The 15,707-nt window shown below is 56.6% G+C and overlaps 1 protein-coding gene across 1 annotated transcript in view; it reads right to left on the reverse strand.

Annotated features, from left to right (window-relative positions):
• Window positions 1–14,235, reverse strand: part of ATOH8 (atonal bHLH transcription factor 8) — a 37,080-nt gene extending 22,845 nt beyond the window's left edge. Inside the window, exons 1-2 of the mRNA XM_013995991.2 lie at window positions 12,604–14,235; window positions 2,549–2,740 (exon numbers count right to left, since the gene is read on the reverse strand). Of these exons, the coding sequence (XP_013851445.2) occupies window positions 2,549–2,740; window positions 12,604–13,353 (942 nt within the window). The 5' untranslated portion in view covers window positions 13,354–14,235. The remainder of the gene's footprint in view (window positions 1–2,548; window positions 2,741–12,603) is intronic.

Below are 15,707 nucleotides of genomic sequence, written 5' to 3' on the forward strand. Positions count from 1 at the left end.
AGCCATCTGCATGGTGACGAGATGCAGGAAGGCACACACAGCAGGAGTCAGGTGATCCTGTGATCCGCCAAGCTACCAGGGCAGTTGCAGGGCCTGAAGAAGGCATCAGACATCCTAGCCGCTCCAGGACCCTGTCCTGCCCCTCCCTCTAAGTCCTCGTGGCAGTGGCAGTTGTCTAGGCACAATGCTGGGGAGACGGTGGCCTCAGGACAGGCTGCTCGGCAGGATGCCAGGGGGCCCTTGCCCTCCCGAGATGAGGCCAGACCTCTGCCTGGAGAGTCAAGACTGGGAAGGGCCTTGGACATCACTGATGTTTCTGCATTCCCGTCACTGCCCAGAAACTGAGGCAAGAAGAGGTCAGGAAATGAATCCCAGGGAGTTTCCGTTGAGGCTCAGGGGTTACGAATCCAAGTAGTATCCATGAGGATGTGGGTTTGATCCCTGGCCTCGCCCAGTGGGTTAAGGATCCAGCGTTGCCATGAGCTGTGGTGTAGGTCACAAACGTGGCTCGGATCTGGTGTTGCCGTGGCTGTGGCGTAGACTTGTGGTGGCTACAGCTCTAATTTGAACCCCTAGCCTGGGAATGTCCATATGCCGCAGGTGCGGCCCTAAAAAGACACAAAAAAATAAAAATTCATGGGTCCCCAAAGACACAGCTGGTAGGTGGTGAACCAGGCCTTGAACTCGGGGCCGTACGACCCTCTTACACACAATGCCTCAGTTTTCCAACCTGGACAATGGAGAGGCTGGACCAGATGGTCTCTAAGAGGTCCTAGATTTAAAGTGCTTTCAGGGGAAGCTGAGCGCTCGTCTCTGCTGGTCATCATCACCCCACCCTCTTCTCTCACCTCCCAAGCGTCTAGCCTGCTCTGAGCCCAGGACACTCTGCTCCAATCAAAGACTGGGGAAGGAGCGGGGCCAGCATTCCTGCCTGTGGTGGAGAGGGTGGGGGGGACTTGGGGAGAGGGGGACGAGGGGCAGAGGTGGGGGACTTGAGGCCTGCCCACCCTGCCCGTCCACACCTCCGACCGCCGGATGCCAAGGGAAGTTCACCGAGAGTTGACAACCCTCCTTTGTCACAGAGCACTGCATGGAGCCATCAATCAGGCCCTTCATTTACCCGTGTCACTTTCTAGAGGAAAGCCGCCCTGCGAGCAGCCAGGGCGCTTCTTCTCTCACCCACTTGATGAAGATTTCCTCTTATTGGGCCATGTGAAACATCTCCCAGGATCACAACGTGCCATCACCGTAGCAGTGGCAGTGGCTGGTGGTGGGGATGCGCCAGGGCCCTCCCTGCTGTGGGCAGGACAGTCCACAGAAGGCCTCCCCCACTTGAGGCCTCTTGAAGGGGCCTCCGGGAAACCTGGAGAACCCAGAGAAGGGCCCCCTCGAAAGGGGGGCTGGGGGAGGAATGTCGGGGAGGGGAAAGGGGCCGGCCAGGAAGGAGGGACAAAAGGAACGGACAGAGGATGCCAGAGTCGCCTGGCTCCCCAGCCCCCTCCCCATCCCTGGATGCCCAGGGGAGTCAGGCATCTCTAACTACTCCCACCCTCCTCATGGGCACAGACTGGGTCCCACCCTCTGTCTCTCTCCCCCAGCCTCATGGGCACAGAGATCCAGAGGGTTGCCATAAGCCTTGCTCCACACTTCCTGGTAATGACCTCCAACTGGAAATGCTGGACACACAGGCCATCTGGGAAGCGCAGTGGTGCCCTACACCTTTCCTCTTGCCCATACTTCTCCAAACACATCTGGCTTTGTACAGATGTGTCTGGTGACCTCTTGGCTGTCCTGCTGGTCCCAGCTCAAATACCCCGTAGACTAAGATGAACTTTCAAACTCCCTGGGTTAGAAGAGGTAACCTGTCTCTCCTCTGCCCGGCGGTCCAACGCCCAGCACGGGTCTCTGAGGCTCCACACTACACTGTCTTGCCCTTCTCCAGGGCAGAAGGGTCTCTGACCATCCTGGGAGCTGGGGGGGGGGCGTGCGGAGGGCAGGGTCTGGACCACATGTTTATCGTCTTTACACCCCCACCCAGCACGCTGGGCACAAGATAGGAGCTCAGCAAATCTCTCCAGAACGGATATATGAAGATCATTTGCCTGAATGAGAGGCCCCCCCAGGTAACCCACTGGCCAAGTCACATCCCCAAAACATACCAAAGGGCTCTCCAAGGGCTGTCACCTGCTCAGGGGATCTCGCCCTGATATGACATCAATCAGGGGCCACGTGGGGAGTTGAGCGCCAGGGCACGTGAGGCCAGGAAAAGCTTCAGAGATAAACCATCCCTTTCATTTCAGGGATGAGCAAATGTGAACGGAAGCCTGGGGGGGATGGTTCTGGGGCGACTGTCCCCGGTCCCCAGCAGCCCCATTACCAAGAACAGAATCACACATAATCCCAGGGATGGGAGGAGCCCCAATGCTGGGGCGAACCGCAGCAAACCTCCAAGAGGCTGGTCTCTCCAGTCCCTTTGGACACCGGGGTGCACCCCACCGCCCCATCCTTGTCCTCCCTGGAGGCTGCCGCCTGCATGGCCGGAACGTACCTTGCGCTTCTTGGCACGGCCCTCGGCCTGCAGGGTGCGGGTGCAGCGCTGCACGCACTCGGAGAAGCTGAGGTTGCTGTGGTCGGCGCTGTAGTCGAGGTCGGCCAGCCGCGCCAGGGACAGGATGTAGTTACAGGCGATCCTCAGGATGGCCAGCTTGGACAGCTTCTGCCCATATGAGTAACACGGCACCTGGGGGGGCGAGAAGGCGTCAGGAGGGGCTGCGGGGCTCTCTGCGGAGAATGGCCCTGGGCAGACAGGTGTGTGGCCAGAGAGGGGACAGCCGGGGTGGGGGGGAAAGGTGGCCGGTCTAATCCCCAGCCGGGCTGTTATTCCCTCTTCTAAGCACCTGCTGGTTCCACTCACAGCTCCTGGAAGGCCTGCACATGTGCACGTTGTAGGGAAGGAAATGGAGGCTCACGAGGCTCAGCTCTTGCCCGGGTGGCAGTGAGCACAAAGCATGGTCAGCTCCCCCAGGATCGAGCACCATCTCCCCCACCCTGCCTGAGCAGGGGTCCCTGGGAGAGAAAGATGTTCTGTAGCTCTGAGAGTCTACTCACTCATTCAGTGATCCTTGTCTTGCCAAGCATCTGGGATCCGACAAAGAATAATAACCCGGTTTGGCCAACAGAGGACTTACACTCGAGAGTGATGTTGTAACATCATACCAGCCTTAGGCACCCGAGACAGCAGGAAGCGACCAGAAGGAAAGTGCCAGCGCTCAGCTGGGGGACCCACAACTGTGGCTGACCCAAAGCCACGTGGTGGGCTTTCTTTTACTTTTCTCTTTTCCTTTCTGCCCTCTGGATCTGGAGTGCTGCTGGGCATGCAACAGGTGCCTAATAAGTACAGACCCAACCAGGCTCGACACACTTAACACTCATCACCAATTAGACACGCAGGGCACAGGGATCTGTTTGGGGTGAAGAGATGGAGTTGACACCAGTGTTCCTGTGCATGAGCCAAAAAAGCTATGGAGCTGGCAGCAGGGTTCTGTGTCAGAATGCGGAGATGCCACCACCAAGACCACCTGACAGGTACTAACCCACAGAGCCCAGCGCTGCTCTGACGCATCGTTCACCTAAATGGCCCAAATACGGAGTTCCCATGGTGGCACAGTGGAAATGAGTCTGACTAGGAACCATGAGGCTGCAAGTTCGATCTCTGGCCTCACTCAGTGGGTTAAAGCTCTGCAGTTGCTGTGAGCTGTGGTGTAGGTTGCAGATGTGGCTTGGATCTGGCGTTGCTGTGGCTGTGGTGTAGGCTGGCAGCTATGGCTCCGATTAGACCCCTAGCCTGGGAACTTCCATATGCCGCAGGAGCGGCCCTAAAAAGGAAAAAAATAAGATAAAATAAAATAAAAAATAAATGGAGCACTCTCCTCTTAACCACCCTCTGGGGTCTGTATGCAGCATCCATCCCCACCACTTGAGACCCTGTGCTGATTAACCCTCATACCACAGAGAGTGGGGCCCCGTGGCGACATCACTCAACAAGTATGCCAAGCAAAAAGTATGCCAGGCATGGTTCTAGACCAGTAGTTCTCAACTGGGCACAATGTGGTCCATCAGGGGCAGGTGGCAAAGTCTGCATATATTCTTGATCATCACTATGGGGGGAGGGAGAGGTGAGGGAGGTGCCACTGGCCTTGGATGGGGGCCAGGGATGCTGCTAAACATCCTACACTGGGCAGGAGCGACTGATGCCCCCACAATCAAGAAGGACCTGGTCCCAAATGTCAGCAGTGCCGGGGGCAAGAAAGCATCAGCAAGAGGCCTGCTGCAGGGAGTTCCTGTTGTAGCTCAGCAGGAATGAACCCAACTAGTATCTGCAAGGATGCGAGTTCGATCCCTGGCCTCGATCAGCGAGTGGGTCAAGGATCCAGCGTTGCCACAAGCTGCGGGGTAGGTCGCAGATGTGGCTCAGATCCTGCACTGCAGTGGCTGTGGTGTAGGCCAGTAGCTGCAGCTCTGATTCAACCCCTAGCCTGGGAATCTCTATATGACCCAGGTGCAGCCCTAAAAAGGAAAAAAGGTTGATGGGGGGGCAGGGCGGGCAGACGAGGACCTTAAAATCATCAACACTTGAATCTCACCTCAAAGCTCACTTTGTCCAGGAGCTTTCCCTGAGCTCCCCACCCAACCCTGGGAGGGCCTGCCCTGGATGGTGCTCTCCTAGCCCCCCTCTGTCCTTAACTCTTGATACCATGGCTAGTGAGCTGCCAGGGAAAGGCCTCTGTAAGCAGAGCCTCGGGCAGGTCCTGCCCACAACAGGCCTCAGAAGGGCTTGTTGAATGAGGGAATGAATGAACAAATAAATGACCTCCTTCCGCATTTATCAGGTGATTCCAGAATGTCTCGAACTCAGTTCAAAAACCATTTTCTCCCTGAAGACGAAGATTTAGTTAATGGGGCCTAGAGGGGAAGCTTGCATACCTTCCGGCCGCCTGGGCTAACTCCTGGCTCCCGCTCTTCCTAGGGCTACAGCCCTGGGCAAGAGATACAGCCTTTCTGAGCCTTGGTGTCCCTGTCATCTAGCTAACAGGACTGACCGCAAGTGTGGTGAGGACTAAAGGAGACGGCTACTGCGTTGCACGGACTGAGACCTGATACAAGTCAGTGACATCATTAAGGTGGGTGTCACCGAGAAGCTCCAAAGATGGGCTCCAGAGAGGATGAGAAGCAGGAGATCTGGAGCCAGGACATAGCGTCTGCTCCCCGCCACCCCCTGACTCGGGTGAGGGTCCTGGGACCACAGCCCAGGCCCCAAGCAAGGTTGGCTGTCACCTTTCAAAATTCTTCAGCAGTCAAGGAGTCGCCCCTCACCAGGCCAGGAAACACAGAAAAGGGCAGGGAGGTGACAGAGGGACTGCCAAATACAGTGCATTTCCCCTGAAGCTCCCAGCCCTGGTCACAGCTCCAACCAAGAAAAGCCTGATGAACAATGTACTTTGCCGGTTCCCAACTGGAGCCCAGAGAATTGCTTTATCAGCCTAAACAAATAACAAAGGTCTGTGCACAGCAAGGTGCCCTGGAGGCCTGGGGCAGGGGACAGGTTCTCTGGGGTCAGCCCAGCACCTCTGCCTCCTCCGCGCCTGGGGAGGGAGTGCCTACTGGGCACAGCTCTGTGACACAGGCCCTGCTGCACTGTCACCCAGAGGCCGTGCTGGGAGTGACCCAGCTCTCTGAGCCGGAGCAGCTGGGCAGGGAGCAGGGCAGGGATCTGCACATGGGGATCCAGGGTCATTGCAGGACTACAGAGCAACAGATGAGGTCAAGGCCAAGACAGGGGCCCCCGTGCCAGGCGCTGAACCAATTCAGTCCCAGATTTGTCACTTGGTCCCACTGCTTCTGTCAAAGTTCAGTCTAATAAGAAAACCATCTATAAGCTCTGGCTGTCTACCTGGCAGTGTGGTCACTATTTTCAGGTAGTTTTAACCCATTGAAATCTCCCCTAAAATAAAGAGTGTTACTCCATCTGCACACAAGGAAGCAGAGAGGTGACATATTGGGCCCCAGATCACACAGTTAAGGTCTGGTTGGAGCCAGAAGCTCGTCTATCACCAGAGGAAGGCACATGGCCACTGTGCTCTCCCAGCTCCCACCACTAGAGGTGGCCGTGTATGGCACACCAGGGACACTTTTTGGCAACAAACTCCTCCTCTTCCTGCTCCCCAAGAAAGGGAGATTCTCTAATTCTAGATTCTCTGCTCTGCAACACCCCAGGATACAGCAGTCTGGCCCCCTCGGAAGTGCCCTGGCCCAATGAGGGTCTGATTCTGGGAGGCCAAGGTCAGGCAGAAAGAGCTTGTCTGAATCCCAAGCATGTCCCAGTGGAATGACTTTGGACAAGTACCTTCAACTCTCTGAGTCTCCGTTTTCTCACCTAGAGAGTGGGGGTGACACCTTGTACCTTCCATGACTTTTGGAACCAGGTCACCCCTTGCTGTTTCCTATGATCTATGAAGGCCAGGCAGAGGGCTGGGCATTGTAAGAATAATTCATCCGTAAACAGTCCCAGGGAGTTCCCACCATGGCGCAGCGAAACAAATCCAACTAGGAACCATGAGGTTGCAGGTTTGATCCCTGGCCTCGCTCAGTGGGTTAAAGATCCGGCGTTGCTGTGACCTGTGGTGTAGGTCCCAGACACGGCTCGGATCTGGCATTGCTGTGGCTCTGGTATAGGCTGGTGGCTACAGCTCTGATTAGACCCTTAGCCTGGGAGCCTCCATATGCCGAGGGTGCGGCCCTAAAAAGACAAAAAACTAAAAGCCCCAGGAGGCGAAAATGATAACTGCCACTTTACAGAGAACCATTTGATGCCCAGAAGGGGTATTCCTGCCTTCCCCCCCCTCCTCTTTTTTGTTTGGCCTCCCATACGACACATGGAAATTTCCAGGCTAGGGGCCGAATCTGAGCTGTAGCTGTGACCTATGCCACAGCTTCGGCAATACCAGATACTTAACCCACTGTGCCACAGTGGGAACTCCCTTCCTATGTCTTGCAGCCGATGAGTGATGAGCTGGGTTTTGAATTCACACCTTAGCTGGGCTCTTTCCAATCAACCAAAGCAAGTGCTTGAGGAAGTGGATGAGTGTCTATAGCCGATGGTGGGGAGGTGGGCAACCCACCCTTCTGAACTAGGGGTGGGGAATTCTAGACCCCATGGGGCGCCAGCCTTTGTGCATTACCTCTCTGGGCATCCACAGCGAGGCCCAGGGCCCAGCCACCCCACTGCCTGCAGAAGACCCCACAGCAATCATCAGCTCAGCCTGGTCAAAGGTCAGAGGCCAAAGAAAGCAGCAGGACCACTTGGCTCCAACTCCTGACAGGCAGCCCAGTTTCCAGGAAAGCAAAAGGACCTGCCTCGTGTTCACCCCACATGAACGGTTAAGCCTCAGAGGAGCAGGTATGGAGATTTTCCCAAGGTCCCATACACCCCTAAAAGATTCCATCCCACCTACCCCGCCAGACCCTCTCCAGCTCCAGCAAGCAGGAAAAAGCAAGAAGGGTACTGGCCTGAGATGCTGAGGACCAAGCTCCACTCTGGGCCATGCTCATGACCTTAGGCAGGGCCACAACCTCAGGGGACCTCAGTTTCCTCACCAATAAAAGGGGTGTCAGGATACCTGCTACCTCAGCATGGAGTCACTGTGGACAGATGTAGGGAAGCCAAGCCAAGACCGGACCAGCCAATGCAGGGGTGGCCTGAAAGCCCTATGCCATCTTGCCTCTGTGCCAACCCCTATCCACACTTCAGACCCAGCCCAAGATGCCCTCTGCCAGCCCACCGAGACTCCTGGACCCACCGAGCTCCACCATCACTGCATCCTCGGCACACAGCCCAACCCGCGATTCCTCCTGAAATTATTCTCCAATCATCTTGTGCCAGTGCGTGCTGACTCCTTGGGGGCAAAGCTGCTCTGCTCTACCAGAGCTGGTCAAGGTCCCTGCCAAGTTCCGTTTCAACAGAATCCCAACGGCTGCGCAGCAACGAGGCTGGACCCTGAGAACCTGGGTCTGAGTAGTTAAGAGCCGAGTTGCAGGGTCAGACAGGACAAATCCTGGTCACTCATTCCACCTCTCTATAAGCGTCCTCACCAGCAACAGGAGAAGGCAACACTACAGAGAGGCGACAACAGGGCCAGGGAAGGCACCTCATCCCGGGCAATGAACAAGCGGCTGCCCTGGTGACTGTGGATGTAAGGGGGCAGGAGAGAGACCTCTGTCACCCCTCATCTGGATGAAAGCAGGACTGTTCCCCCCCTTCCCTGAGGAGGGGTACCCAGGCTGCAGCAGAGCCACGGCCCCCTGGCATCCTATAGGGTCTGAGATTGGCCAAGCTGCTGGGCTAGGGGGTGCCATCCTCCTGGGCCACCCTGAGTTCAGAATTTCAGGGGCCACTGCAGGGGAGCAGCAGAGGAGGACCCACTGGCTTGGCACCTTCTTTAGGAAAAGGCACCTCAGCGGATCCTGAGGGATCCTCCCTGCCACCCCCGGCCTCTGCCCTGCTAGGCTGCCATTCCTCCATCAACGCTGAGGGGAGTCACGCTCCAAAGGGTGAAAGGAAATCTGCACACACACCGGATGTCCCAAGTCCATACAGCCTGGGAGCCAGAAGGCTCTGGCCTCGCCCCTCACCCCCCAGCAAAGCCAGGCTTTCCCTTGGACCCCCTCCCACCTGGCCCAGAGCAGCCCTGCACCTGGGCCGGGCCCAGCTGTGCACACATGGCCTTCACATGAGGCGGCGAGGCAGGCCCCTTGCAGCTGGGCCGGTGGCATGTGCCATGGCCTGACCATCTGCCCCACACACCACCCCCTGGCCCCACTGCCATGCACCCTAGCCCACAGGGCCTCTCCCTCCCCCACCTGCACTCCCAAGGCCAAGCAGCCCCACCCCCATTTCCTTCCACGTTGAGAGCATGATGGGTTAGACAGCACAGGAGGCTGTCACCTTCCCAGAGGCGGACAACTCCAGGGCATCCAGCTGGCTGAATAGGGGCGGGGCTGTTAGGAGCCTGCGCCCGGGAGCGACTCACTGACACCGATTTGAATCCAGGCTCTGCGATGACAGTGGCGCACAGCCACGTGGGCTGTGACTGCTCCGCACCTGGGAGGCACGAGCACCCTGGGACCTGGTGAATGGCCCACCAGGGAGGCCACTGAGGTGGCAAAAGACTGCGAGATCTCCACCAACTTACAGAAGCTCTCTGGACCTCAGTCTCACCATCTATGAGATGGGAACAGGGGTGGGATTAATACCTATTTCATTAAATGAACAATTACGCTTAACACACTTAGCACAGGACCCAGTACAGAGGAAGCATCTGATAAATGGTGGGTTCTCTGATTGTTATTAAAATGATTATAGGAGTTCCCTGGTGACCTAGCAGTTAAGGATTTGGCATTGTCACTGCTGCGGCTCAGGTTCAACCCTTGGCCCAAGAACTTCCACGTGCCTTGGGTGTGGCCAAAAGGAAAAAAGATAAAATGATTACAGAATTCTTATTTCTATATCTATCAAGGCCTTTACCCATCACTGAGGCTAGTGTAGATGCACAAGAAACATTCATTCCTCCTAGGCCCCATTCCTTTCTTCATTCGGTCTCTGCAAAGAAGCTGTGTATGAGCAGCGTTATCACCATTTTCCAGCTTTAGCAACTGAAGCTCAGAGAGGGAGAGTGACTTGTCCATGGTCACACAGAAAACATACAGCAGAGGCACAACGCAACCTCCAGCCTCAGGACTCCCTGCCCAGTGCTCTTTTCACCGTAGCATTAAGCTGCTTGGGGCAACGAAGCCCTAGACCAGACCTACAGTCCCAGAAGTGACCTCACTGTGGCAATAACCAAGGTCTCATTTTGGGATGAACCATGCTCCTTTTTTTCCCTCTTTTCTCAGGGCCCATTTCAGACAGTCGAGCCTGAGCCTAGATCCAGAGTCACAGTCTGATAGGGAAGAATTTTGTGTGTGTGTGTGTGTGTGTGTGTGTGTACACGCCTGCATCTTCTAGACGTGAGAGACTGAGTTCCAGAGGAGGTCGGAGGGCCTCTGAGACACAAGACCTTCCCCATGGGACAGGGGCTGTGGGATGGGAATATGGTGAGAGTGGCCTCGGCCCCCGGGCTCTGGGATCAGAAGTGCCCTGGCTCTATTTCTTTCCTTCCCAGACAACAGACAGGTGCCCACCAGTAGCCTTCCTGGGGAAAGGACAGATGGTTTGGGTGGGAGGGGCAGGGAACAAACAGGAGCAGGTGCTTCTGTCCGTACATGTGTATGTGCTCTTAGGCACGTGTAATGTACTGTCCGTGTGTGTAAGCATAGCTGTGTGTACCTGGGTGTGTGTGCACACTCTCTCCCTGAATCTGTGCCTTTTATGCAGAACTGCCCCCCCAAGAAGGCCAGAAGTGAAAGGAACCCAAGACTGACAATCTCATCTCAGAGTCAGCCCCTTCTGACTGTTAATAACACCGCAGGTCAGGGTGGGCCCATAACACTCATATGGGTGATACTGTGAATAGCATTTGGCAGGCAGGTGTTCCAAAAACCTCTGTCATCTTTCCTAACCTACTAGGTGATCTTGGAAGTCTCCTTCCTTCTTTCTCCAGTTTTCCATTCCACTAAATGCACTAATTCAACCAACAGGGATGATAAGGTCAAATAAGATGGAATTTCTTACTGATAGAATTTGAAGCCACTGAACAAATGAGATGTCGCTGAGCACACAGAGACCACGAATAGTTTCTCAGAATTGAAAGAGGCAGCCGAAGAAGTAAAAGGACCTTGAACTGGCAGTCAAAGAACCTAGGCGCCAGCCCTGCCCTGCTGCACACCAACTGTGGTGCTCTGGGCACTCCCCAATCTGAGAGGGGTTTCCCTCGCTGCAAAGGTGAGCAGGTGGGCAGGCATCTCTCTGCCATTTCATCCTTCCATCCTGAGGGGGCGAGTAGCAAGAAGCCCTGCAGGCTGCCACCCCAGGCGTTCTGAACCTGCTGCTTGAGGGTGAGCCTGAATTCTCCTCTGGGCCCACTGCCCAGAGTCGCAACTGTCTGCGACAGCTATCTGACAACTTCAGTCCATTCTACCGCAACAACCAACTGTCTCACCCAAACCCAGTGAGACACTCTGGCTCAAAAGTCATAGAGTTCGATTCTCTTCCCATGGATGGATGCAGGCACCTTGCCCACCCCACCCTAGGAAGAAGAGGAAAGAATGGGGTCCAAAAAGAAGATCACATTTTCTGAACTCCTATGTTGCTGGCTAAAGCCCAGAGAAGTTGAATAACTTTCCTGAAGTCACACAGGAAGTCAGCTGCAGGGCAGGCAAAGATCCTCACCATTCAAGCCAGTCACACCCTAGCCCTTCCCTATGCCCTGTGTGGGGTGGAAGTAGGGTGCACTTACTACTCTCTCGCGCTCTCATTTTTTTTTAAATTTATTTGACTTTTGGGGGCAGCACCCAGAGCATATGAAAGTTCCCAGGCTAGGGGTCAAATCAGAGCTGCAGCTGCCAGCCTAACCACAGCCACAGCAACGCAGGATCCGAGCCATATCTACAACCTAGACCACAGCTCATGGAAAAAGCCACTGGATCCTCAATCCACTGAGCGAGGCCAGGGATTGAACCTGCATCCTCATGGATACTAGTCAGGTTCTTAACCCACTGAGCCACAACGGGAACTCTCTGCTCTCTTCCTAGATTTCTCTTTACTCTGAGAGAACTAAGAAGCCCCTAGTCCACCCTAGAACTAACTTCTGAAGTTCCCCCAACCACCAGTCCGCTCAGCAGACCTGCCTTTCTTCAGCACCGGGCGGCAAAGGGCAGCAGTGCAGGGGATCTCCTGGGAAGGCTCTCTCCAGCCAAGCCCTGAGACTGCCCCCCCCCCCCCGAGGGAGCACAGGCTTGAGGCCCCGGTCCTTCCGGACACCAGGGACCAGGGGTGAGGAGCGAGCGAGCGTAGAAGCAACCTATGTGTAGGGGCATCCTTGCTGGGAGGTGGGGCCAGAAGTGGGGCTGACAGGCTCCCCCAGAATGCCGAACCCTTATATTTTGGCAAAACCAGGACCGCCCCTCCGCTGCATTCCGGGCCTCCAAGACCACGCCAAATCGCTGAAAAGTGAAGGGTCTCTCCCACCCCCTTCCTCGCTGGAGAAAGATTCCCACATTCCCCCTCTCCACTCCCCACTGCGCCCTAGGGACTCCGGGAGACAAATATTCGCTGCCATAAAAGTGAACTATGAGGGCTGAAGTCAGACGCGCGCGCAGACAGGGTCACCCCAGGGGGGATGGGGTGGCTATAAGCAGGGCGTGCCTGGACCAGAAATCTCGAATCTTAACCCCCGCTTTGCAAACTAAGATCTGTACCAACACTGTGGCAGAGGTCAGTGCCCCAGGAGGACCCACACCTGTCTGGGCCCTGGAGCCGAGCAGGAGGGGGCAACTTGCCCCTTACCCACAGCCTCATCCTTCCTAAATTTCCCCCGTCACTCATTCACTCATCCATCCTCCAGCAATCATTCCCAGGCTCAATGAGGGTGTGAGACTGGGAGCTGGTACCTGCTTCCTGAGCGCCTCAAAGGCTGCGCTGATGGTGTGTACCCGCGTCCGCTCCCTGGCGTTCGCCAGGAGCCTCCGGGTCTGCTGCAGGGCTTTGATCTCCGAAGTGGCGGCGGTAGCTTCTCCTGGCCGTTTCCTAGGCGACGCGGAGGAATCCGGGTGGTTATTGTAAATTACGTGTGAAATTGACGAGTAAGAACTTTCCCCAGGGCGTGTAGGGGGCGCGGGGCGCACAGAGGACTCTGGGGGCGCAGGGGGCGCCGACGGTGTGGGGCGTGCTGGCGGTGCGCACAGCAAGATGCGGGGACGCAGGCCCGGCTCCCGAAAAGGCTGTGCTTCGGGACCCCCAGGTACCTGGCCCTGGGGCGTAGGAGGCGGCGGCGGCGGCGTGGGGAGTCCCGGCCCCACTGCGCCCAGAGGGAAGCCGCGTTTCCGCGCGTCCAAGACCTCTGGCGCCCGGGCGCCCCCGCGCTCCACAGCCGTGTCCGCGCCCCCACCTGAGGGAACGGCCGGCGCCACTCGGACTGGCACCGGGGTCGGGACCGGCTGCAGCCGCTGGGTCCTGTCCCGCAGCCCGTTGGTGGCGGTGGCGCCGTGCTCGGGCGCTTCCAAGTCCAATCGGAAAGTTTTATAGCCGTTCGCGCGCCGCGCCGGCTCCTTGCCTTTCCGCTTGAGCTTTTTGAGGCCGTTCAGCTCCTTCACGCACACGGTCTTCCACGGCCCGTCCTCGAGAACCGGGATGTGCTTCATGGCGCGGGCAGCGCGCGAGGCAGGGGCGTGGGGCTGCCCTGGACGCGCGCCTGCCGCGCTCGCTCTGCACGCCGCGCGCCGGCTCTGCCCGGGCGGCCGCAGCGCTCAGCGCCTCCGAGTCTCCAGCTCTCCCCCTGCACGCTCCCTCCCTCCTCCCTCCCTCCCTTTCTCCCCCTCGCCCGGGGCAGCTGCGCCGCCGGCTCCGCGAAGCCGCCGGGCTGTCCGTTCCCGGAGCGCTCAGAGTGTCATCTGAAGTCGCTGCCGCCTTGCCAGCATTTCTGGAGAACGCCCGCTGCGCTCCATCTGTGTTTGTTTAGCCTCAGTTTACACAGAAGCCCAGTTCGCGAGATCAGTCAGCGCCGCCGCCCGGAGAGGAGGCAGCTCCCGCCGCCGCCGCCTCCCCAGCCCGGGCCGCCCGAGCAGCGAGCGCCTTTAAAGAAACAGGAAGCATTTTTCAAAACAGCTGGGCTGCCGGCCGCCTCCTTTGTCCGCGTCCTCTCTACCTCCCCCCACCCCCATCCCTTCTGCCCAGAACCTGCCTCCTCTGGCTCCCCCTCCCTGCCCCCTCCTCAAGTCCGGGGGCGTCTCTTTGCCCAGAGGACAGTCTGCTCCCGAGCACGTGGCTTCTGGGCCCTTCAGCTCTTCCCCAAACCAGAGCTGGGCCTTCGCTCCCCAGCCTTGCTGACCTCTAGGTGACGCAGCGTTGACCTTCCGCACCCAGCACCTCCGGTCCACCCTTCCACCCCAGCTTGCCAATCCAGAAAGAAACCGTAGGGCGTCTTCTCCTGGGGCCGGGGTCGGTGGAATAAGGGAAGGGCCATGGAATTGCCCGATACTCTCACTCCCCCTGCTCTGTCACTTGCTAGAGCCCCATCCACTCTGTCACTTGCTGGAGCAGGGAGGCAGGAGCAGAAGGCAAGCGACTGGGACACTGAAGCTCTGAAAAGAAATGTGTGTTCCCACTGTCACAGAGCGAGTTAAAGAGGTGAGCCGGGTGGCAGCTTCAGATTTAGACAGAGCATCTGTGAAAATCTGAAGTCGCCTCACCCTAGGCTGCCCTCTAAGCCCGGATTTACTCATCTATGAAATGAGAAATTTGGAGAACATCAACCCCTAAATCACAGAGCTGTTGTGAGGAAGTAAGCCCTGGGCATGTAGGAAGTACCCATTAAAGGGTAGCTCTGGTTATTATTACTATTAATAACAGAGGCAGAATAGCTCCTAGAGGCAGATTTCCTGGGTTCAAATACCAGCTCTGCCACATTACAAACTGAGTGACGTTAGGCAAATCAGTGAACCTCTCTGTGCCTCCCTCTCCTCGTTTGTAAAAGGGGCGTAATAAGTGTACCTTCCTCCTGAGATGTTGTGAAGATTAATTGAGCATTGATGTGCAAAACGTTTGGAGCAGCCTAGCACAAAGCGAAAGCTTTGCAAGTGCCTGCTGTCATTGGCAGGGGACAGAGCCCTTAATTCCCCAGTGCCATTCCACTGGAGATTCCGGAAAAAAAAGGTCAAAGCATTCGGCCCTCATCCGAGCCTACCTCCCAGGGGCTGCCCTGAGGATTGGCACGGGGCTTCACTCCTCTCTAATCCCTTCTCTGTGGCTGTTCCTCTTTAGGGTGGTGGTGGGTGATTAAAAGCAGTTTGGGAGAAGGTGGACTCTTGAGCCTGGCCTTGGGCTCTGGCCCCTGCAGCCACTGGGATCTTCATCTTTCTGGTTTTAGTCCTCACTCCTGCCCCTAAACCCATCAGATCCAGTGGTGGTTTTCCTGTGAAAATGCAGTGCCCAGGAGTTACCATTGTGGCACAGTGGAAACGAATCTGACTAGTATCCATGAGGATGTGGGTTCCATCCCTGCCCCTGCTCAGCGGGTTAAGGATCCTGCATTGCCATGAGCTGCAGTGTAGTTCATAGACGCGACTCAGATGCTGTGTTTGCTGTAGCGTAGGCCAGCAGCTATAGTTCTGATTTGACCCCTAGCCTGGGAGCTTCCGTATGCGGTGCGTGTGGCCCTAAAAAAAGAAGAAGAAAAAGAAAGAAAAAAGAAAGAAAGAAAATGCAGGGCTCACTCCTGAACTGGTCCAAATGCCCTCTCTCCTCCAGGGAAGAATGTCCCGGGGGTGGGAGGAGGCAGATGGCACCATGGCCTGTACCACACAGGGTCCTGGGAGGTAGGATGGGGCTCCTGGCAGAAGGTTCAGGGGCAAGAGCATAGAATGTGCTTGACTTTTCAACTTTCAAGCCCCAGGACCATGGACAAGACAATTCATCCCACCAGGGTTCTGAATCTGTCCTTGAAGGTGATATTTCTGTCTAGCCAACCTCTCAAGGTGGTTGGGGAAGTAAAACAAGA

The sequence above is a fragment of the Sus scrofa genome, chromosome 3, assembly GCF_000003025.6.
Source record: "Sus scrofa isolate TJ Tabasco breed Duroc chromosome 3, Sscrofa11.1, whole genome shotgun sequence".
In the NCBI taxonomy this organism is placed as follows: domain Eukaryota; kingdom Metazoa; phylum Chordata; class Mammalia; order Artiodactyla; family Suidae; genus Sus; species Sus scrofa.